The sequence below is a fragment of the Botrytis deweyae genome (assembly GCF_014898535.1).
Source record: "Botrytis deweyae strain B1 chromosome Unknown BDEW_004, whole genome shotgun sequence".
In the NCBI taxonomy this organism is placed as follows: domain Eukaryota; kingdom Fungi; phylum Ascomycota; class Leotiomycetes; order Helotiales; family Sclerotiniaceae; genus Botrytis; species Botrytis deweyae.
In genome coordinates, this window is record NW_024066211.1 from 1005525 (window position 1) to 1028937 (window position 23413).

Consider the following 23413-nt stretch of genomic DNA (forward strand, 5'->3'; position numbering starts at 1 on the left):
CTAAAAAGGTTTATTCATATTGATGGGAGATAATGTATTTAGATTGTAAAAAGGAGACTTGAATTGAGTAATGATATTTATCACAAATCAATCCTATTTGCACCCATAATTATTATGAGACGACATGGGTATAGAAAAAGAAAGTAAACAGTTTCTTCTTGGTCTGAACGATAGCCAGCCATTGAGTTTCCCATCCTATCCCATACCATACAAACCCAACCCAAACAAAACATCGCTAATCCTCCAAAACCAAAGCTCATCTTTAATCATCAAAATCTCAGATCCGAGATCCTAGCTTTTCATCCCTCTCCCATATTCACACATCCTACAACTTTCAACCTACATACAACCCCGTACCGTTTCTCGAACACACCCACCCTATCTCGCCCCTCTGATCTCCTCTTCTTTTATCTCTCCCATCTTACTCACACCTCCCATCTCCACCGCACCTCCTGTCGCCACATTATCGTCTAGCGAGGCATGATGCGCATCATGTACGTGCAGCATGTTACCACCTTTCTCCACGTGGTTGGAACCACCGAATAACACGTCGATTTCTTCAAGCGATACTTTTTTCGTTTCGGGGACTAGGAACCAGACGTACAGCGCGAGGAAGATGTTGATGCTGAAGAAGAAGTAGAAAGTTTTACTGTGGGGGAGGGGTTAATTATTTGGGAAAAGGAGAGGGAGGGGAGGGTACGCACAAGCCTTGGTTTTTCAAGAAGGTTGGGAAAAATTGTTGGAAAATGGAGTTTGCCACGCTGTGTGATATTAGTATTTTATATGATCATCTCGAGAGTAAATATAATAAGAGAACTCATAACTTACTTCTGCATCTGACTCGACATACCCACCGCCTGGGCTCTAACATTCATACTGAAAACCTCTGCGGTCCAAATCCACACCGTAGCACCCCAACTGGGTTTGTAGAACAGGATAAAGAAGAACAATAGGAAAACAATCGAGATGGCAACAGGATGCGACTTTGAATCTCCATGGGCGCCAGTATTTGGAGTTAGGGTGCCCACGAGCGAGACGATCAACATACAAAGCGACATACCGATCGCACCCACAATAAGAAGGAATTTACGTCCAAAGCGATCAACAGTCCACACAGCATTCAGGGTGAAGAGAATACCAAAAGTAGCATTCAACGCATTAATCAACGCAATCGTGCTAGCATCAGGGAAAACCTTTTTATAAATCGCAGTACTGTATGTATTCAGTGTTCCTTGGCCGGTAAGTTGTTGACCAATGTTCAAGATGAAAGCTAGGATCAAACGTTTTCGGACCGAGCGATCTTTCCAGAGCGCAGAATAGGAGGAGGAAATGGCTTCTTTTTCGAACTCGAGAGCTTCGCGGATGACGAGGATTTCGTCTTCGACGTCTTGTTCTGTGGCACGCACGCGACGGAGGGCGGCGCGGGCATCTTCGACACGTCCGCCGTGCTGGATGTACCAACGGGGACTTTCGGGAATGAAGGGGAGGAGGGTGAGGATTATGATGGGGACGAGCATTTGGAAGATGACGACCATTTTCCAGTCTGTGGGGTGGGAGTGTTAGTTTGCGGTGGAGATGAGCTGATTTTATCTTGAAGTGAAAGGATAGACAAGAGATGGTTAAACACGTCTGAAAAGTAAGAAAATAGTGAGAGTATTACCCCATTCTCCAAGCGTTTTAACATGTTTTTGACAGGCGAAGTTAATCCAATAGGCAATGAATGAACCGACTGAATAGAATAATTGCCACTATAATAAGTCTATGTTAGCATGCAATTCCGAGTTTCGCCAACTTTTGGCGCTGTGAAACTCACAAAAGCCATGATCTTTCCTCTAATCTCAGGTGGTGCAAGCTCACCAATATACACAGGTCCCGCCGCTGTTTATCTAATTAGCAGAAGCTTGAACAGAAGGGTTCAACAAACATACTCAATGCAACACCTTGACCAAGACCAATGATCACACGACCAGCGATAAAACATCCAAGTTGGCCTCGAGGAGAAAATGTTTGGATGAAAGTAGCGACAATAGTCACGAAGCAACCAATTGCCATACCCCATTTTCTACCAAGCCAATCTGCTACTGGACCACCGAGAAAGAATCCAGCGATAATAGCACCGACTGTATAGGCAGTATTGACAGCACCAATCTTTTCGGTATCCTTTGATTGTTTGTTAGACTGGATCAAATGCTGACTCTTTGATAGGGAAACATACCGGGTCGTTAAAGTAAGCTACCCAGTTCTTTGAGCCTTGTACGGAATTGTATACAGAGGCATCATATCCATATAGCACCATGCATGATGCTGCGACGAGCGAGATATACCTATGTATCGTTAGATCACTCTTACTGTCAACAAAGTACTGTAAACCTTACCAGTTGTACACTCTCGTCTTATCCGTGTTGAAGATCCCCATTTTGGTCAACCAGGACTCAGCCTTATGAGTTATAAATTGGAAGGTAGATCTCAATATCGATATCGATATTGATACAAGAGGAATGCTACGATGAAGAAGTGGAAAGAGTGTCGATTAATAATGGAGGAGACAAGATCGACCGCTAGAACTTCTGACAAGGCTCCACTCACACTTCATTCGCATGTTGAGCAGTTTACGGTCGTATATATATTCCTGCACATGGTCTCGATGCGGCAAGGATGATAACCTACAAGGCCGTTTCCCGCACCCCATTCTCAGCGATTTTAGTTCCCCCTTAAAGCTTATAACCATGGAGCTTACGCCAACGAAACTCGAAATGGCAAACGAACGAACGGGGAAAGAATAGCCCCAAGCTAGGGCATAATCTCGACCCAATGAACTTGGAGCTTTCCAACTTTAGCGGAATACAATTGCAATCCCCCATACTCCAGAAAAAGCTTCTGTGGTGGATCAATACAAGCGGACAATCCCACATTTAGAAAATCCGCGAATCAAAGCAAATCGACAAAACAAGTGGTGGCTTTTGTTTGCATTTCCACCTAAGAGACAAGAATAATCCCAATCCTCTGGTTCGAAATACCCTACCGAGATTTCAAACCTGCAACTCCACCAAAGGAGGCATTTTCTCAGTCCACGGGATACATGGGATCTGGAACCGAAGTCTTTTACCCAGTATATTACCCCAGTATCGTTTTTAAATTGCTTTCGACCGAGCGCACTAATGCATACTCATGTTCTTTTCACATACCAACAGAAACCGACCGTTGGCACAGGCTCTTCTTCAAGTAAAACTTACATATTACACGTAATATGTTATCGGAGTAGACACTCATCATGGAAACTCCTAATGTATGCATATGTACGAGTATGTGTCTTCAAGTAAGTATCTGACTTGACAATATGAAATGGCGAAACATCCACCAATACCACCACACCATCTCGTACTTGCGAGTGGCAATGTATGTACGAAGTATATTTTGGACTAGAGCCGTTGATACATCTTCATTCCCTGCAATAATCCATACATAGTGGAGACTTGACTCCGGATAATCGATCGCAATGCGGGGTTAGTGTATTGGGGTGACAAACATACCTAGGTACAGTACCTAGACACGATTAATTAAGCGTTACGCCTGCTTTAAATTGCTACCCAAGTTTTCCCATTGTAATGTGTAAATAAATGAATTAACAGAGCGTTCAGATGCTGCTTATTTGTTGTTTGTTTATGTGTTATGTGTTATGTGTTATGTGTTATGTGGCATGTCTTACACCCAATTTCAAAGGATTCGACTGAATTTCTGGTCGTCTCAATACATCTACACAAATCCTACCCATCTTACCAGTCTTTTGAGGGGGTGGAGATCTCATCACCACCTTGAGAATATTTAATAAAGGATAAAGCCACATGAGCATCCACAGTGAGTATGTACATGCGTGGAAATCGGCCAAATTCTGCAAGCTGCAGGTTACTTTTGATTTATGTACTCTCAACACAAAAACAAGGGGGTATTTCTATGTTTCGTCCGAACGCCAAACACCAAATATGTAACAGAGAGATTATTTGACATGTGAGCTGTGAAATAGGGTAATGACTGCTCTGGTGTACACTTTATATTCGTGCGTCGAAACTATTGCATAGCTCGAGTTGGTGGATGAGATGATATGCCATCAACCAAACAGATAAGTGCTGTATTGCATGATATTCGCATGATTGCTATTGGTGCTTTAGCATGCGAAGATATTAATGTCCTACCAAAGAACCAAATGATCTTGATCTTGGAAATGAGAATCGCATCGTTTTTGAGGGTGTTCCATCACCTTCACCTCGATTATTTCGTCCGGTCGCGTCTTCGCATCCTCTGCAAATGCATACATAACAAGGTTCAAGATATCATCTTTGAATTCGTCTATGTTTGACTCCAATAGAGTTATGCCTGAATAGCGATCCCACGAATCAACTTCTTCTTCGCTTGGTATTCCTCTCACTAAGATGACTTTTCTCATGTGCGGAAAAGTCGAACGGAAACGAGTAATGCTTCCCAGAGCGCGAGATAGATGAAATGGAAGGCTGTAACCAGCTGCACCCCAGAATTGTTTGGCCAGAGCAATTGATTGAATCTGATGATGGTAGGGTAGAAACGGTGATTGGATAGAAAAGTGCTTTGCGATAGCCATCACTTCGTCCACATATTGCCTCGAACTGAAATATATAGTATCGCAAACGGGATTAAAGTAGATATCCGCTGGCTGTGTATCTGTACCGAATGACAGATTGTAAGATTGGAGAGCAATTTTACGAGATTCTCTATTCGTATGAAGTATGGCCGGAGGTGGACCATAATTGACAAACTTCTTATCAACAATGTCGTAATTCAATTCTAGAATACGTTTGTGAAAAGCAGCAAGCTCCCATATCTGTACTCTCAGCTCCAAAGGGAGGTCAAGAAAGCGGGGAAATGTATTTTCAGGATTCATGATCGGATGAATGCCGCTGAGAGTATAATATAGGTATCGATGGGAGCTTTCGAAAGTCAGCAATCCTGAAGGAAAGGGGCGTACGGGGCGGCACGAGATCTTAGAGGTGTTGATACCAGACTGGGAGCCGGATTGAGAGCCGGATTGATGTATTGTCAGAGTTCAAACATTCCACACATATTTAGATGTCAATGATAATTCGCACTCTTGGATATTTGAGGTTGGCTGGAGTCGTAGGGAGTAGAATATGATGTTGTTTTGCTGAAGGGAAAGGGACGGTATCTCGGTAACCTAGTACTAGCCTCATTTTCCTTGGCGGGATCACCAGGCGCAATATCAAAACAAAGGAATCACACTCAGACATCACGCATCATTGTTTTGTCATCGATTTTTGCAAAACCTACAAGCATAAAGCCTCTCATACTCTCATGTTTTCATCTTGAGAGTCTTTGGATATATATTGCTACTTATATTGCTTTTCTATTTGCTCCTCATCATGGTAAGTAAAACGCCACGGAGGATTCCAAATGTTCTCATCTGACATCAGCAATAGGCAGACAAAGCTAGCTATTTCACACAGCTCTATGCTTTAAGTAATTCGGATTCAGATGAAGGAGAGCTCAATGAATCGCGAGAATTTTTGAAAAAATGCAATACTCCCATTTTGGATCCTCCATCACAAAGGAAGCGGAGTTTGCTACCTCCCTTACCAAAGGATCCAAATCTACTACCACCTCGAAAGCTACATAAACCGCTTTTAAAAAATGTTCCAACATTACAACGAAGTCATTCAGAGCCAAAGGGGAATGTAAGTACGGTTAAGAATACGGCTGATGGTACGACGGAGAAACTTTTTGAGTCACCTCGTAGAAGGTCTGGCCTTCGAAGCGAATCGCGTGCTACGGTTTCTACAGGTAGTTCTTTTGAAAAGGAAACTTCGTCGTCTTTAAGAAGTGCAGATGGTTCAGTAAAAAGACCAACTAGAGATCAACGCAGCATATCAAATCCAACATCAGCTACCTTGGTTCTTACCAATAGTACAGGAATCGCATCAATGCTTAGCAAAAAGAGAAAAGGAGATGCCCAGGAAAACGGGGCCAACAAAAAACCCACCAAGAAGAAAGAGAAACCTCTAAAGTTTGTTCCCCCAAAGGATCGGGTCTTCCAAGGTCTTAATTTTTTCTTCCTTCCTAACGATGATAAATCTCCAGTCAGGCGTTTTCGCATCATTAAAGCAAGAGAGCGCGGCGCAACATGGGTTAGAGATATAAACGAGCCCATCTCGCATCTTATTATTGATAACTCCTTGACGCGCAAGGACGTTGTGACCTACCTTGGAGTCCTTCCGGATGGAGCCAGTATGGTAAATGAGGAATGGTTATTAGATTGCATTGAACAGAAATTTCTCTATGAACCAACTGGGAAGAAATATCAGGTCAAAAATCCAGATGCAGTCATCGAAAAGAAGCAGATGCCGATATCATCAACGTCACAGCAGTCACATGAATCTCTCCAATTAGAACCTCGTAACAGGAAACCTAATAAGTGGGAGTATGTGCCTCTGAAAGAAACACCTGAACGTAGTCAACGTTCAATACCAACCGTCAAACCGGCTCCTTTCCCGTCAACCTCAATTTCTAGATCACAGTTGCCGGAAACAGATCCAGATGGTTTGACAGAAGAGAGCTCACAGCACCTTAATCAAACATCTTCCCCCAACCCACAATACGCAGACTTTGGTATACTAAATGAAGCAATCGAATTAGCCATGGCAACCGAAGGTGTACTCGATCATGACAATTCTGACGACGACCTAACATCAAATTTCAGTGAATTTGATGATACCATAGACGAATCAGATTCAGAAGATGGTCGTCGTTCCCCTCTGAAAGCTCCCACCAAAACCCGTCGAACAGCCCCTGCGGGCAAAGGGAGTCTAAGTAACTTCCAATGTATGACTGGGGGAACCGCCTCCGACGAACCCAATCCCAACGATCACACAATCCAAATCCTGTCACGAATGAAAGACTACTATGAAAGAATCGGCGATCAATGGCGTACGCGTTCCTACATGCAAGCATGCGGCCAACTCAAAAACCAACCAACCCTCATCCGTACCTTCTCCGAAGCCATCGTAATCCCCAAAATTGGCCAACGCATCGCCAAAAAAATCGAAGAAATAGTCCTCACCGGTCATCTCCGGCGTCTCGACCACGCAGAAGCAGAACCAGACGATAAAATCCTCAAACTCTTCATGGGTATCTATGGAGTAAACTACAAGCTCGCATCAAAATGGATTTCTCAAGGCCATCGCTCATTTGCCGATCTCAAAAACAACATCAAACTCACACCCAGTCAACAAATCGGCATCGAACACTACGATGATTTGCAACTCCGGATTCCCCGCCACGAAATCGAAGAACTGGGTAACTTCATCATCGAAACATCTAAAACCCTCGATCCCGAAATCGAAATCACAATCGGCGGTTCCTATCGTCGCGGCGCAAAAACATCCGGCGATATCGATATCATCATTTCCAAACCCCACACTACCAAAACAACACAACTAGCACCCTTCCTCTCTTCTCTCGTAAAGTCTCTCACAGATTCCCACTTTTTAACTGCGGCGCTCGCCGTACCGCATAATAACGAAGGCTCAAAATGGCACGGATGTTGTGTTCTCCCATCTCCCTCTTCCTCTTCTCAACTCACCTCTCCCAACCCCTGGCGTCGCATCGATTTCCTCCTCGTTCCTGCGTCCGAAATCGGCGCAGCACTCATCTATTTCACCGGCGACGATATTTTCAACCGAAGTATGCGTTTACTGGCTGGGAAAAAAGGGATGAGATTAAATCAGCGGGGCTTGTATAGAGATGTCATGAGAGGCGGGATGAAGGGAGGAAAGTGGGAGAGTAGGAAGAAAGTCACGGATGGGACGTTGGTAGAGGGGAGAGACGAGAGAGCGATTTTTGAAGCATTGGGGGTGCCGTGGAGGGAGCCGTGGGAGAGAATTTTGCATTAGGGGCCCGGTATGAAGGTAGAGGGCAGGGGACTTTTGTATGAGGACGAGGGGAGCTTGGTGCTTGTGAGCAGACGGTGGTGCATTTTTGGTTTTGGAGAGGAAATACCCATCTTCATGTTTGGTTCAGGTTCAGGTTCAGCTTCTAAATTTGGGGCTATTCGTACAGGATATCGAAGATGTGTCAGGAACCCAAGCCAGTATGTCACGATTGAGCTCAAAGGGAAGTTTTTGGGTAACGCTTGAAGATTCGTGGATTGGATGAAGAACTTACAGTACAGGGGTTGGAGTAAACATTGCATTGTTTTGTGATATCGCGCTAGGATATGCGATCTTGTGGGTTGGAGTCTAGGATTAGATGGTACCTTGTGCAATGATGATATTGGTTTATTCATTTTGCATCATTGACCATATATACAGTTGTCAAATAATGAGTTACCTTCAGATACCTACCTGTGTATGGGTGAGAAAGTAAAATGTGTGATGAATATTAAGATTTTGTACATGTATCTCTATTGCAATACATCAAGTGCAAAGCGATAAATTCTATTCATCTATCTACCTAGTAACTATCTACCCATTCCATTTCCCCATCCCACAACATCTCTTCCTCCCCTCCTCTACTCTTTCCCCCCACCTCTAATCATCGCCCAATTCCTGCCCACTCCAAGCCCCCCCAAATCCACCTCCATACAATCCACCTCCCTAAACCCCGCGCGCACATACACCGGATACCCTGCGGCCGTCGCTTCCAAATAACTACTTTTGTCTTGAGCATCTGCGAGATTTGTGATAGCGGTGAGGAGAAGGGTGCCAAGGCCGAGTTTTTGATAGCTGGGAGAGATGGAGAGGAAGTAGATTACTGGGGGTCGTTAGATGGGTGTTGATGTGAAGAAGGGTTGTGATAGTGGTGTGAAGTGGACTTGAAACGAGGTGTCTATTCATGCTGTGCGAATGGAACGGAATGCAAAGGTATTATGAAAAGGATGGAAGTACTCGCTTAGGAATTATAGAGAGTAATGAAAGAAATAAAGAGTTGAAAAAAAAGCAAAACAAGAAAAACGTGACATACAAAACATTTCTTCTCTCTTATACCACTTCTCTCTCAGCCTATCCCAGCCCCGTACCTTCGCCTCGCATACATCCAATACCGAACCTTCCGGGAACTTTCCCTCTCCTCTCTCTATTCTCTCCCTCTCTTCCTTCTCCTCTTCTAATTTCTCTCGTTCTTCTTCTTCCCGACTCAGCACATGCGGTTCGGCCCAATGCGTCCAGCCTGCCATATTCCCTGTGGAATTTTCCACAAGTTTCCAGGTGTGTGTGTGAGGTGTATGGAGATACTTGGTGAAGACTTTGGCGAGCCAGGAGGTGAATACGGAGGGGGGGACGTGGGATGAGGGCCAGCGGGCTAGGCGGAAGGGGTCGGTTGCGAAGGCGAGGTCGTAGATGGTGAGCATGGAGGGGAGGTCGGCGGGGGTGCAGGGGTGAATGGAGAAGGAGGGGTTGGGGGAGGAGGGGACGGGGATGGGGGTCATGATGAGGAGGTGGGGGGGGGGGGGGGGGGGGGGTTGGAAGGTGGTGGAGAGGAGGAGGGTTTGTGGGATGGGAAGTCTTGGGAGAATGGATGGGTTTGGATATGAAATCTCGGTTTGAATATTTGGTGTTGAGTATACAGATATTGTTAACGTTGTGAATGTGACGCGTTGTATGTCATAGAAAATACACGATTAATGAGTATTTTGAGAATATACTTATACCTCCATGGCTCCTCCCACTTTCAGGGCAAGTAGTCTACCAATAATTAGTCTGATAATGACTCATCCGCTGAGATGATGGAGATATACCAGGCCCATAACAAATCCAACATCCAAACCCGAATTCCTTTCGGTGTTCATCAAGTACATTTCAAACATTGAAAAAAGAAAAATCGTGACTTGTGAGCAGTCAAACTCACACCCCACCACTCATCTTTTGACCCCGTAATCTGCTATACGGAGTTTTGTCTCCCTATCCCGATGAATACATATTTCGGCATTCAGCCTTGTTGAAATGATTTATAAAACATGTCGCAATCATCGTATTTAATGATTGATATGACTCTTTATCTCCAAAGTCTCATGCAAGCAATTATACTTGAACCATGGATGAGATATATTACTCAATTAAAACACTTTCCGCTTCGAGTCGAATCCGATGTGCGTGATTGAATCCAATTTCGGAGGTTTTTATGACCGTTGAATCGGCGTTGACCCTCTTTCCCTACCTTCCTGGGTTCATTATCAATCAATTTTGAACGTTAGGAGAGAGGGGAATTTATTAATCTATTCATCTTCAATCAGTATTTAGATTCATACTGGCATATACTTTTGGTAATGATCATAGTAAAGAATACCCTTTGTGACACATTATCAGAATTGCAATTGCAATGGGGGAATTGACTCCCTTTCGGGGAGAAAATATAACGGGGTATTTCCAATGCCCAATGTAGAAATCCGATGATTTTAATCTTATTTTATGAATTTGATGATCTTGGTGATCCAAGTTCCTATTTTTCCCATTTTTTTTCTCTTCTACGGTGTGCTCTTCAAGTTCTAGATTTTGATTGCTTTGATGTTTCCTATGGAGTCAAATTTCAATTGTCCTTGAACTTCTTGAGTAAAGATTAACATCAGTATCGTATATCAACGTGGCTTTACAAGGATGGGAGCGACAAGGGCTATTGTGTGGCCCCGGAATAGAAGGTGCTTTGTGCCTATAATAAGCCGGGTCTGAATGGGTTGTGTACCTTACAGTGGTCGGCCACTTGGTGGGACGAATTGAGAGTCAGAAATGATGTTGAATTGGGGGTTGTAAGTACATCGTACAGTTGCAATTGCAGAAACTTCTCTGTGTACCATCCGGAACTCCTTCATTGTCATGGGTGGGTGGGTAGAGAGGTAGTACTGTGTTCATACCAGCTTGACTTCCTGGTGTGTAGCAAGAGCAAGAATGGACAGTTGCGAAGATGAAGATAAGAAATGAAGAGGAGAGGAAGAAGAAGGAGAAGAAGAAGAAGGAGAAGAAGAAGAGAAGAGAACAGAAGAAAGGAAGGAAAAGAAATCAAGAATCAGCACCTAAATGATGAAAAAGGATAAACATGACGGTAATATAAAAATCAAATCAAGCTCCGCCCTTCAAATTCCAGCTCCAATGCCAATCATTCCAATTCCACCTCCACTTTCACTACCGACGAAGATCATCGGGATACATAATACTATATGCTAGTCCCTTTCCCAAGAGCAAATGAGAAATTAACTTGTGGAACTGATTTGGACGGAGTGCGATGTGATAAGTCCCAAAGTCATATGAATCTCCATACAAAAGCACCCACGGAGAAATAATCTCGGTTCTCAGTGCAAATTGTGAACCGTGAACTGTCCTTCAAAATACCTAGACACCCTCCGAGCCTCCCAAAGGATTCGCTACAGCAGTAGCACACAGTAGGGTAGTTCCAACCCAGGATTAAATGCTAATACGGAGCAAGTAGATTGATTGTACAGTCGGTCTGGCGTGGGGATATGCGAACAAATGCTCGATGCAAGATGCAAGATGGATGCAATGCATGCAATACTGTGCAGTATGGAAAGGGAGAAGGGAGAAATAAAAGTAATCATTATGACTAGGTAGGCTGGTAGGGCGATAATGAAGAGAGAGCATAGATAGATGGATGGATAGATAGGTACCAGTAGCTTTCATAGACCTTTCTATCTCTCTCCCCTACATACACTTGATTCTCTTTCCTTATCCTTTTCCTTTTCCTTTCCCTTTCCGATCTCCTTCTCCTTAAAATATCCAATTGTCAAATTTGGTAACTATTCACCATGAATATATGAATTGACTGCAACCTCGCACGACCGTGATATAGACCTAGAGAAAGCGGATGGCCCCTATCCCCGAATCCTACCATACCAACCCTCATAGCACACTCACTGGAAGCCCAATCGATGAATCAATAATCGCCGACTAACAAATAGTCTTACCAACAACTGCTGGCGCCCCAAAAAAACTGTCAAAATAAATATAGATATTTCATTGGATGGTCAGCGGTCAGACTCAGTACCTAACACATTGTTCCAAAGTTCCCAGCTCGAGAGGAGGAGGGAAAAGAAAAAAAAAAGAAACTTTGTTCAGCTCTCGTGGTAGTGCCTGGAACTAGGCCATCATGCAGAGTCAATCCTCCAGTACTACAGCAATCATGGTTTATCCACCTCGACCTGGTTCACAAAGTCCAACTTTAACTGAACCAGACATGATCCTCCCACTACATAATGAAACGAATTACGACTCAGAACCTTCATTGCGGCATACATCATTTCAATTTACTTCTTCGTCCGGGGATTCATGGCAACGATCAAATAATTCAGAATATCTAGGTGGCCCGCCGCCTAGGACGCCCACCACGCCAATTATCTATGGGAATGGAACAATGTTATCAGATATAGGCGAGGTCACAGAGGTGGAAAGTACGCCAGGAAAGAAGTTACCCGGTCCTGCTGAACGGAGGTTCATCAAGCAGCAGCAGCTTCAAAATGGTCATCGCATAAGTTCAACATCATTGGGACATGATTTGAGGAGGTCGGGAACCAAGACCGGAACGCACGAGAGGAAAATATCTGTGGAATCTGCTAGTACCGTCACGTCAGAACCACAATCGGCCATGTTTGGAGATATCGATGATACAGTCAGTGTAGATGATAGTAATTTCCAGGGCGATGATGAGGAGAGTGTGGCAGAATCATATACGGATCCTTATCGCAAGGAACTTGTGGAACAGGAGACACGCAGATTGTCGCGCAGGGAAGGGAATTTTGGAGAGGGGGAAGATGATCAGAATTCGAGTGCCGCTTTGAGTAGGAGAGCGGAACAAATTCTATTGAATGCCAAACGTCGACTCAACGTGAGTTTCATCAAGTTACAAAATGAGTTCATACACTGATAATCGTCTCTTTAGAATATGGAAGGAAATTTAACCCGAGCGCGAAGCTCTCTTATTGTAACGCCATCGATTTCCATGCCATCGATTTACAGTAGTAGTCCTTTAACCAATCCGTCTCTCCTAAAAGTCGATCGGCGCATCAGCGGTATTCCTTCGAGACAACGGTCATTTTCCAATTTTCACACAGATTCAACTGCTTCGAGTCCTGGTCATTCGAGGGTCTGGAGCGAAAATAACATATCTCCTTCGCGAGCCACAGCATTTCCTGTTCGCGCCTCGAGCGCGGCAGCTACATACAGGGCTAGAAGTTCTATGGGATCGCATACACCAAAACCAGCATCGCCACTTTCTCCAGGAATGATCAAGGAGGAGAGCAATGAAAATGTAAGGCCAAGAGGATCCGGGCAATCTTCACCACATAGCAGGATTTCTCCATCACAACCATCGCATCTTGAACCCCTGGTCGAGGATGGCGTTCCTGAATTTGACGGCAGGACTAATGGCAGAATTGATACTGACAGAGAATATCCAACTACCCGAGAAGGACTTTTAAGTCGCTCTTCGTCAACTTCAAGCATAAGAATGCAGGATATACAACATCAAATGAGTGATTTGAAAGGAAGATTGTCCGCTTTGCGAGATCGTGCTAGAGATGATAATATGAAGCGTCGCAGTCTCCAAAGTTTACGTACTCCTAGTCCATTTACGGCAGGAGAACAGTGGTATAGTGGAGGTGTTAATGGTCAAGATGCCGTTCCCAAGACAGCTTCGGTAGTAGATCATGTTCAGTCGAATGGGATCCAGAATGGCGACCCTACGAAGAATGGATACACTGCACAACCGACCCAAGTATCTGCAAGACAAGCTCCAACCTATGCCGAATCGGATTCTACAAGTATATATGAAGATTTTGATGAGGGCCAGGTAAAGCCACCTGGGTTCCCTACCCATCAGAATCAAACACAAGTAGTTGAGGAGGAGGGCTATGATACTTGCTCAGAGGTGTCTGAAGTTTCAAGCAATGAAAGTTACAGTGACGGCCGTTCAGAATTTGACGAATTTGACAACGAGGACAACAGTGATGCATCAATTTATCACGAATCGGTAACCGAACAGGTATCACATGAAGATCGTGAAGATGCGTTCGATTATGAACATTTCTTCCTGTACAGCGCAATGGGTACGATGAGTCGAGAAAGACGAGGAAGCATTAGCTCAGAGGATTCTGTGGAAACAACTCGAGGACCTTCAGTTCCAATGCCACTGGTAGAGAATGGCCATGACCCCAATCAACGATCTTCCATGATACATCTTAGATCTGACAGTAATGCTTCGATTTCTACTCTAGCCACTTTTGCAACTGCCAAGTCAAACGTGGAGGATGATGAATATAATGAAGATGAAGATCCTTTCGATTTAACTATTCCTATTACCGATACTCGTAAAATTGACGCCCCGGACTCACCCACAATCTCTCCTTATAAGCCAACTACGACCACTTCTATTGCAACCAAACGGTCTACATTTGGATCTTTACCCCCCAGGAATACCGTTATCAATGACTACAACGATATTGGAATAGCTCGAGGCTCCGGATTATACGATATTGATGTGATACCTGGCGTCCACTCCAGGAATCTTTCCCTAGACTCAGCGACCTCTGCCAGTACAACACGTAGCGTCCCTCTCTCCGTCAAACACAGAGAACAGCCCAATGCTTTTACTCCGCCTGGCACTGCCTCCAGCGCCAATTCCCACCCAATCCGTTCTGATTCCCTTGAGAATAACCGCAGTCGTACACGGACCTCACCAGTACAGATGCTCTCCAAAGATGACCAACTCCTCGTCGAGCGGTTAGTCGCTAGCTTGGGAAAATGCGTTTTAGAATTGCAGGACACAGAAGCGGGGAATTACGATTCGAGAATTTGGAGACGGAGGTTGGATGCTGCAAGGAGGGTTTTGGATGGTGAAGAGGGGGCTATTTAATAGCCTGCGCTCTCATTCATTCTCTTTCCTTCCTTTTGATATCGTTTCGAGTCAAGGTTCCTTTGCCTTTTCGCCGTGTCGCCATGCAAAAAGTCACAACTTCATTTCATTTGTTAATATTTTCTCTTAATGCTTTGGAGACAACGGGATGCCATCAATCAATCTGGTGCTGGGGAATGGGTCGAGCAATAACGGCAATGGGAACAACAGAAAAATGGGATACTCTCAAATTTAAGACGGCACGGCAATAATTTCAAGGAGGGAGGGGAATCATATTTACAAGGTCAAGCAGGGTGTTTGTTGGTTGGTGGGCACTACTTACTCAGTCGGGTATTCATTACCTCCCACAACACAACGTAATATATCTTACATAATCTTTTTTCTTATAATTTTTTGGGGGCAAGGGGAAGGGTAGTTCGTTGGAGATTTGGAGAGGCTTCTTCTTCTTCTTTGATACCCCTGTTTTACTTATTTAGTTATATCTCATCTTCTGTTTACGCTGACAAAGGGAAGGGAGGTGCGAGGAGACGAGACGGAAGAGCGGAAAAGAAAGTGGTGGATAGATAGATAGATAGAAATGCACGAAGAAATGAAGAATTACATGATCTGTGATTATATTGCAAAAGAAATCAAAACTGCACAGAATGCACAGAATGCAGCAGAATATTTCACCAACGTGATCCCAAGATATATGATATTGAACAAGAGCGTGCATTTTTATGTATACCTCCGAGATGCTCACCACCTTTCCAGTAATCATAATCCTGCTTGCAAATCTCGAATCTCGAATCTCGAAACCATCAAGATCTCCCTCCCATCAAGAAAAACCTTTCACCCATCCATTTTCCTCCTTTCTCTCTCCTCTTTTACCTCACCATGATATACTCAATCATACAATCACCAGTTTTTTTTTTAAACATGTAAACTAGTGAACGAGTGAACGAGTAGAAGTGCATTTAATTCCAAACTCTCTAGCTAGTACTTAGCATCTAGCATTTCAACCCTATAAATCTATCTAAACGAATGACTAATACGAAAACAAAGCAAAACAAGACAAGACAAAAGAAACGAAACGAAACCACAAAAGAAGAGAGTATAGAAACAAGCTCCTGTAGAAAACACGACAATTTTCCTGCTCCAGTCAAGCAAATAATGAATACTCCGCCATTCTCTCGCCACTTCACACTTTTCCTTCTTCCTTTTTTTGGATTCTATGGATAGGGATATAATCCAGCGGAAATGAAATGAAAGGAAAGGAGAAACTTGTAATCTTCTTGTCGCGGTCCACCAACTCCCAATAACAAAACGATAAACGAATGGCAGGCATCACAATCCCCATCTCCATCCATCTATTTTCAAAGAATACTCAATCGCTCCCCCACAACGACATCCAAACCCAAGCCTAACATCCACTAACACAAACAATACTAGACCTCCTCTCAAATTCGCCTCTTCTCTCATTCTCATCATTCTCCTCCTCCTCAACCGTCATCAACATCATCTCCACCTCATCACCCTTTCTCTCACCCTCTCCCATCTTCTTCACATTCACATTCTCCTTATCAACCTTCTCAACCTTCAACGGTTCAACCCTCTGAACATCCCTCCAACCACGCACCTCTTCAAATTCCTCTCCTCCCCCAAACTCCACCTTCTTCGCATTGCCATTTCCCGTCTTTAAGCCACCTCCCATCTCCACAATTCCGATATCCCTTCCATCCTTTCCATCCTTGCCACTCCTACACTCTAACATCGCCGGTTCTGGCTCCACAAGCGTATCACCACTAAGATTTCCCAATTTCATCAAACCACCCGCACCAGCAGCTGCAACATCAGCTGCAACATCAGCTGCAACATCAGCAGAACCACTATCCGAACCTCTCATACCCACCGCACTCCCCGACCCCTTCCCTACACTTCCAATCACCACCGTCTCCGTACTTCCACCCACGAACACATCTCCATTCTCGTCACTCGGTAATCCACTTGCCCTCCTTACCGTCGCCAGCTTTGCACTTGGCAATCTCAGCGTATCAATCCTATGATTATTTTTCCTCAACCCGTTCCCCACATTTCCAGCCTGTGCTTCTCTATCTGAGGCCGACGAATTGGTTCGACTCTTGAAACATTTATTACACAATTTTCTAACCCAACTCTGATTCGAATCCGAACTACCACTTGCGCAATTATTTTCCCTGGTACAAGCAACTAGACTACCCGAATGCTCTGGACTTAATTGTCTCAAGGGATCGTAAGCAGGCGGACCCCTAGCCCATCGATCTCCGTCCATTACATTTGTTGAATCTTTTTTGTTATTCCAAGGATAATTGTTGCACAAAGGTGTTGAATGTTGAGTCATACCATTTGCATCGACAGTCCCGCTCATTTGTCTGAACGGCTGAGCTTTCGGACATGCAGCTCGATTAACACAAGTGATGATGAGGAATACAAGAGAACCAAATCCAGCTAGAAGTAGGAAAGCCATGATGAGTTTTAATCCGACATTTTTGTGTTTAACCGATTGGAGACACTGGTAGTGCTTAAATGTGTTTCCGAGAAAACGATCACAGTCGCTTGGTGTTTGTGGTACCCAATCTGCGGGCCAAAGGCCTCGACGATGACGGGCTGACGAAACTCGTGTAGATGTAGGCAAAGGTCCAGGCGACTCATCAAAGCATTGAAGATTTCCTCGTAAGTCATTGATGCAGTGGCGGATGCGAGTTACTGTCTCCATGGGAGTTGGTTGTGCTGTAGCAGTTGATTGATCTGGTTTTTCCGTTACACTGGGTTGTGGTGTGTCATTGGATTGATTCGTGATATTGAATTGTTCTGTATTGTTGGGCAGAGAGGCATGTGTTCCTTGCTTGTAGTCTGGTCTATATATACATAACCCATCATTAGTACGAACCCAGGGCGGCTCACATGAATCAGCTTGCCAACTTGGAGCAACATCACGCTCTTCACGCTCTTCGCTTATAGATTCACCGCGTCGTTGCCGGATTGTCTTTCGAGGCCGGGACAATGGATCATGAGGATGCTTGCGTTCATAATTGGGATCAAAGAAGCACCGACCATCCATAGTACGAATCCAAGGGGGGTCACACTTTCCAACTGTGGCGGAAGGGTGAGTGTTAGTAGGAGAGATGGAGGTAGAGATAGAGTTGGAACTAGAAGTATGTGTAGTAGTGGTAGTCGCAGGATGCTTTGGCGACGATGTTGTAACAGAAAGTTTATGTTCTATGTTAGATGAAAGCCCGTTACTAGTCAGTGAAGAAAGAACCTGTGTCTTCTGGCCTTCAGCTTTATTACGACGTTGAAAGTTTAGCCCAACAGTCTCTAGAAATGATCTCCTCCAATCGGGATCGATACCATCACCAAGCCACATGCACCAGCCATCATCGTACTTCCAAGGAGATGGGCACGAAGAAGCAGGAAAGGCTGCACCCATGCAGTCTTCTGGAATACCTGAATTTATGGACTCGACTGTATCAAGCCCTGAGTCAAATGGCGAATGAATTCCCGAATAGAATCCTGGATCTTCATCTTCAGCCCATATTGTGCTTTCGGGAACACAGACACCGTCATCGTTTATGATCCAATGAAATGAGTCGTCCTGGACAGTGTTAATTTCTTTGGCCTCGTTGCTCACACCATCATTGCGACGTTTTTGCCCTGAAGATAATGACTTCTTTGTATCGGGTCCCCAAAATCCCAACGGCTTACTCGATGAGCCCCGATAGTAACACCAACCGTCATTGGTCTGGACCCAAAACTCTGGACATGATGCAGCCTGAAAGGGTCTGGGTTCAAGTTTAGTTGGTCCATTTGTTTTCGCTTCACGACGCTGTTTTTCTGAAGATACCAATCTTTTAGAAGCGGCTGGATCATTGAAAATTTCCGGTCTGATCGTCTGGTGTTCAAAGCTACCCCGATAGATACACCAACCATCAGTGGTACGGACCCAACCGTGTCTACACCAATCTGCCTTATAGGGTCTATAGTTGACACTGGTCTCCTCGTCTACTGCTGCTCCCCGTGATTGCTGTTTCCTATTGGGATCGAAAGGTGGTGGCCTAACCAAAATAGAAATTGGTTTGTTCTCTGCTGGCTCGAGACCATTTACTAATCCTTTGGGGCATCTTCCATCGTTCTTGGCCCCACTATCGTAGGAACAAGTGTTGATGACCTCAGGCAGATGAGTAGAAGTGGGCATGAGCGTGTGGACTGAGGAAAGAGCAGTATTCTCATTCACGACCCAGGAGCGAGGTGTGGGTTGCCACTCATGAGAGACACACCTTCCGCCGTACTTGCGTCGCTCCTGCCAAGAACAACGCCTTGAAATTACACGGTCGTCGTCTCTGATGAGAAGAGGCAATTGTCTGATACATTTCCCTCCGTTCTTGCTTTTGATCTCTGGAGAACAATGCTGTAATCGTTCAATTTCGGACTTGGCTTGGTGCTTTGAGCCACCAAGTGAATCATCTCCATATTGAATACCATCAGTAGTAGCATCAGTGACGTCCTCAGATCTTTCGACTTGTTTGCTAGCAGAAATATCCGTCAACTTTCCTAATGTCGAGTCACGAATTCGTAATTGTTGAACAAGTAACTTCGCAGACTTCACAAAGCGAAGTGGAACATGAGTAACTTGGCGTTCAAGTTCAGTCGAGACATCAAACTTGGCAGGATGTTCCGGATTTTTAACAAGAACCTCGTCAGAATGATGTCCGTGTTTGTTACGAAGTGCTACTGTTGGTAAGAAAGCAATGCAAATAACGAGAGTAATAACGGTGATTTTTAGGACGACTTTGAAAGCTGTGTAGTAGTGCGAGTTGGTAGCCCGCTGCTCTGTATCGATACGACTAGGTGCTTTCGGTTTTCTTGGTCTGGAAATGTCAGAATGCATACTTTTAAAAGAACACATTTACTCACGAAAAGAACGGCGCCATCCTGACGGATGAACCAACTGGCTAGCTTATACTAGTAGAGTAAAAGTGATATGATAAAGTAAAATACTTTTATAATGCTTTGAACGATATTTGTCTCCAAAAGTGTGTTAACAATACGACACAACCGTGTCTGGAAAATTGCGGATGAATAGAAGTTAGATGAAAGGAACAGAAAGATGTAGGCAAGTAGATTGACCCTAAGAAATAAATATTGAAACCTGGAACACGAAGAAGGCACGAGCAGCATGTTCGAGTGAACAGCTGAGAAATTGGGGTCACTCTTTCCATAGTAATCAGATTTTTCCATTATAGGAAGCTGCGAAGTTCAAGCGATGGTGATGTCATGGTTTATCGATAGATTGATACTTTATTAACCAAGTTAAAAGAAAGAATCCGTAGTTGACAATTGGTCAAGTACTTTATTTGTTCTACAAGCCGGGTGCTCCAGCTCCATGACCGGCTCCGCCAAATCCTGAAGCGTCCGGATATATTGGGTTCATATTTGGCCACTCATGCTTCATTTGATAAGTTCTATGATCGTAACCAGGTTGTGGTATATAATTCGGGCTGTGATCAATAGGAGACTCTTCTTTGATATATTGCTGCTGCTGCTGTTTTCTCCCGTGCAGGCTTGCGATGATTGGCTCGGCTCGAGTGTCGAAACTTGACAGAAGTGCCTTTGAATCCTCCCATCTTTGACCAAATGTCCTCAAAGTTTCCTTGATATGGTTTATACAGTTGAGGCTCCGATCGATGTGATCAGATCCAGTGACTATCGGAAGAGACGGTGGTGGAGAGCTCGTTCCACCAGTGTTATATGAGCCATTGAATATCTGATCTTGACAGTCTGAAAGCACCGCCATTAACTGACTTCCAATGAAATAAACTCGTAGAGCATCATGATAGGTATAGAATGCCTTATTGATAGGATCTTGACTGATAGGAAAAATCTTTTGCATGTATGTTATGGCGTGGTCGAAGATCAGATTCTTTGCATAATCTGATACTACGTGAACTCGGCATGATGGGGCAAGACAATAAACGTAACTATAGAGTAATTCCAAGTCGAAGAAATCCTTGAAGGCAAGCGGGAGCGAATCAGGAAAGGAGTTAGACCAGTCTCGCATTTCTTGACACATCTTCCAGAGGTATGTTGAGCCTTGTGGCAATGGTTCTCGACTGGACTGAAACAGCTCTTGATACCAACTTGACTGAGCACGTCGTAATTGCCACAACAGATGTGCGGAATCCATGGAATGGGGGCCAACTATTGAATCCGCCTGACCCATCGGAGGGAGCGTGGGTGATACGGATGGATATTCAACGCTAGATGAATCGTCCGTAAAGGAAAAGGCTCTTGCATGAACCATACTGATAGATCTGGTTTCATTAATATCCACTGGTATTTTTTCAAATGAAGAGTTTCTGCTTACCTATCGAGCGAGTAGACGCAATAAAATATCCTCCTCCTCATATCTAATGCTTTTTTATCTGGTTGTTGCTCTTTAGGTGGATCCTGATGAAATCCCAAATCTACAACTGCCCGACAAGCAAACCCCATCAACTGCCAGCTGTCAAAGTGGGCTGGGTCCAGCATTGCATACTGAACAAACAGTACCAATGCCTGGATTTGGGAGACATGGCCAGGCATGAGAACATGATCAGCGTAGGCAAGAGCACGGCCAGCCCAAGAAACACCCTCCTCGTATTTGGAGTCTAAATAATTTCGGGATTGGGCGGTGGATGATATGGCTAAGACCATGTAGAATAGCCAATGCTCAAAATCAGTCACCGGCTGACTGCCACCCTGATAAGTTTTATCTAATGCATTGAATAGAGCTGTCTCGGAGACAATTGGATATAGAGCAAAAATGTTATCGAGATAATATTGAATCGATGCTGTCGCCACAGATCTTAGTGGCAATTGTAGAGAATCTGATTCAGGCAATTCGTCATGGTTGGCCGCTGAAAGAATGAGTCTAGCAAATGTCATATTTGTTGTTGATGATTCAAAATCGCGCGTGGTAGCATGTACAGATCTACAGTTGTGAGTATAAATCTCCCAAGTATGAGGAGCATTGGTGTCTCACAGGAAACCAAAGTCGGAGACCAATTCATTCACATCAGCAGCCTCCCTCCTTCTAGCTGCTTTTCCATGAATAGCGGCTCTAATGGTAGCCAGAGAGTCCTTCCGCTCTGGCAATTCCGTTGGTGTATCAACATCATGCATCGCAACAGATGCTTTCCTCAACCGAGCGTATGCCAGGCGCTTCTCGAGTTTCTCGACTCGTGATTCAAGAGAAGCAACATAACTTTGACGGTTAGCTCTGCAAGAATAATATTGCGATGATGTCTTACCTCCTTTCCTTCCCCTTCGCAAACTGATCATTTGCACTTGAACATTCGTTCAGTCGTCCAGATTTTTCACACGCAGTACACGCAGGTAATTTCCCATCGCACTTCAAAAGGTGTTAGTGAATTTACGCTTGAGGTCGGAAGATTCAGACCTTGATTTTTGCGGCTCGACCTAGTATGTATTAGCCAATGGAGTTATACTTATTGGTAGATGGACTGACATCTTGAACATGCTGAGACTGGCCTAGATACTCGTAGGAGCGGGGTATCAGCGGCGCTTTGCCCGGCTCGACGCATCCTTACTCTAGCACTAGGTCTTTCAATATTCGGAATTTTCAGGTGAAGAGTTTTGTTATTGATATGTCATACCCCTCTTACCATCAAGAGATAGCTACAGAACGTCAGTTGAATATAAGGCCTTGTGATTCAACTCATAATCCTGACGGGAAACGAAAGCTGCAGGTTCAAAGAAAGAGAGCCTATACTCCCAAGCACCTTTCGCAAGAGCATGCATGTTGCATATTATGCAAGGTACTACCTGTCAATAGCTTCTCTCTCATGTGATTGCGTGACTCGGATTGAAATCTATCGCAGTGGCCATGGAGCCGGATCTAGATATTCACGAGCAAATAGCATAGGGTAAGACAGTTTCACGCACGAATGAATAACAGCAACCATTCCGCACTGAGATGGGTGTAGAGATCCACAAAGACAGACGAAAGTGGAATTACTCAACCCACCTTCTGAACAAGCGGAACTCTGGCCAACAAATTTGCTGTCTAAAATTGCAGCGGAAGTAAAAGTAGTAATCCGTCTGGATCGTCTCGCAGCGGGGTCCAAGGGTATAAGGGAGTTGCAATCAGGAAGGATTCATGCCCTTGTTTATCGATAGATGAATAGTACTTGCTGGCCGCCTTAATTACTCGACTTCCCGTTTGATCATACACCGAGAAATGATTATTTTGAACGTCGAAAAAAAGTCGACTTTTGCCTCCACCAAATTAGCACGTCGCGCGTTCGAAAATTGCTCTTTCACGATCCAACTTATATATGTAGCCAAGAACCCAGAGGTAGCGGATTCGAGTCTAATGTGACTTGATGATGCTCGGAAGGTCCGAAAGACTTGCATCAAACTTTCCGCTGAAATGTGCACTTCGATAATGGATTGCTGCAGAATCCTTGAGTACAGCCGTTCCTTCGGTACTCGGTAAATCTCA

The 23413-nt window shown here is 44.4% G+C and overlaps 7 protein-coding genes across 7 annotated transcripts; 2 read left to right on the forward strand and 5 right to left on the reverse strand.

Moving 5' to 3' along the window:
- Nucleotides 1-378: 378 nt before the first annotated feature.
- EAE98_002315 (uncharacterized protein) lies at nucleotides 379-2416 on the reverse strand (the record flags this gene model as incomplete). Its single annotated transcript, XM_038949935.1, has 8 exons — nucleotides 379-649; nucleotides 705-761; nucleotides 829-1543; nucleotides 1661-1748; nucleotides 1814-1878; nucleotides 1929-2160; nucleotides 2216-2324; nucleotides 2376-2416. The coding sequence occupies 8 exons, from the start codon at nucleotides 2414-2416 to the stop codon at nucleotides 379-381; spliced, it is 1578 nt and encodes a 525-aa protein (XP_038813674.1).
- Nucleotides 2417-4186: 1770 nt separating this feature from the next.
- Nucleotides 4187-4912, reverse strand: EAE98_002316 (uncharacterized protein; the record flags this gene model as incomplete). The annotated part of the gene is made up of 1 exon (XM_038949936.1): nucleotides 4187-4912. The coding sequence occupies one exon, from the start codon at nucleotides 4910-4912 to the stop codon at nucleotides 4187-4189; it is 726 nt and encodes a 241-aa protein (XP_038813675.1).
- A 496-nt stretch (nucleotides 4913-5408) lies between these two features.
- On the forward strand, nucleotides 5409-8346 carry EAE98_002317 (uncharacterized protein; the record flags this gene model as incomplete). Its single annotated transcript, XM_038949937.1, has 2 exons — nucleotides 5409-5411; nucleotides 5466-8346. The coding sequence occupies 2 exons, from the start codon at nucleotides 5409-5411 to the stop codon at nucleotides 7932-7934; spliced, it is 2472 nt and encodes an 823-aa protein (XP_038813676.1). The 3' UTR covers nucleotides 7935-8346.
- A 205-nt stretch (nucleotides 8347-8551) lies between these two features.
- Nucleotides 8552-9466, reverse strand: EAE98_002318 (uncharacterized protein; the record flags this gene model as incomplete). The annotated part of the gene is made up of 2 exons (XM_038949938.1): nucleotides 8552-8793; nucleotides 9004-9466. 2 exons carry the CDS (start codon nucleotides 9464-9466, stop codon nucleotides 8552-8554), a joined length of 705 nt encoding a protein of 234 aa, XP_038813677.1.
- Nucleotides 9467-12059: 2593 nt separating this feature from the next.
- On the forward strand, nucleotides 12060-15435 carry EAE98_002319 (uncharacterized protein). The gene is made up of 2 exons (XM_038949939.1): nucleotides 12060-12867; nucleotides 12922-15435. Exons 1-2 carry the CDS (start codon nucleotides 12133-12135, stop codon nucleotides 14890-14892), a joined length of 2706 nt encoding a protein of 901 aa, XP_038813678.1. The 5' UTR covers nucleotides 12060-12132; the 3' UTR covers nucleotides 14893-15435.
- An 859-nt stretch (nucleotides 15436-16294) lies between these two features.
- Nucleotides 16295-19841, reverse strand: EAE98_002320 (uncharacterized protein; the record flags this gene model as incomplete). The annotated part of the gene is made up of 2 exons (XM_038949940.1): nucleotides 16295-19778; nucleotides 19825-19841. The coding sequence occupies 2 exons, from the start codon at nucleotides 19839-19841 to the stop codon at nucleotides 16295-16297; spliced, it is 3501 nt and encodes a 1166-aa protein (XP_038813679.1).
- A 428-nt stretch (nucleotides 19842-20269) lies between these two features.
- Nucleotides 20270-22493, reverse strand: EAE98_002321 (uncharacterized protein; the record flags this gene model as incomplete). Its single annotated transcript, XM_038949941.1, has 6 exons — nucleotides 20270-21221; nucleotides 21275-21880; nucleotides 21932-22153; nucleotides 22200-22300; nucleotides 22349-22368; nucleotides 22418-22493. 6 exons carry the CDS (start codon nucleotides 22491-22493, stop codon nucleotides 20270-20272), a joined length of 1977 nt encoding a protein of 658 aa, XP_038813680.1.
- Nucleotides 22494-23413: the final 920 nt, after the last annotated feature.

Excerpts from the sequence above, each read along its gene's own strand:
- EAE98_002319 (XM_038949939.1), top strand. The coding sequence starts at position 12,133 with ATGCAGAGTCAATCCTCCAGTACTACAGCAATCATGGTTTATCCACCT. Across the intron at positions 12,868-12,921 it reads ATGCCAAACGTCGACTCAAC|AATATGGAAGGAAATTTAAC; the intron begins GTGAGTTTCATC and ends TCGTCTCTTTAG.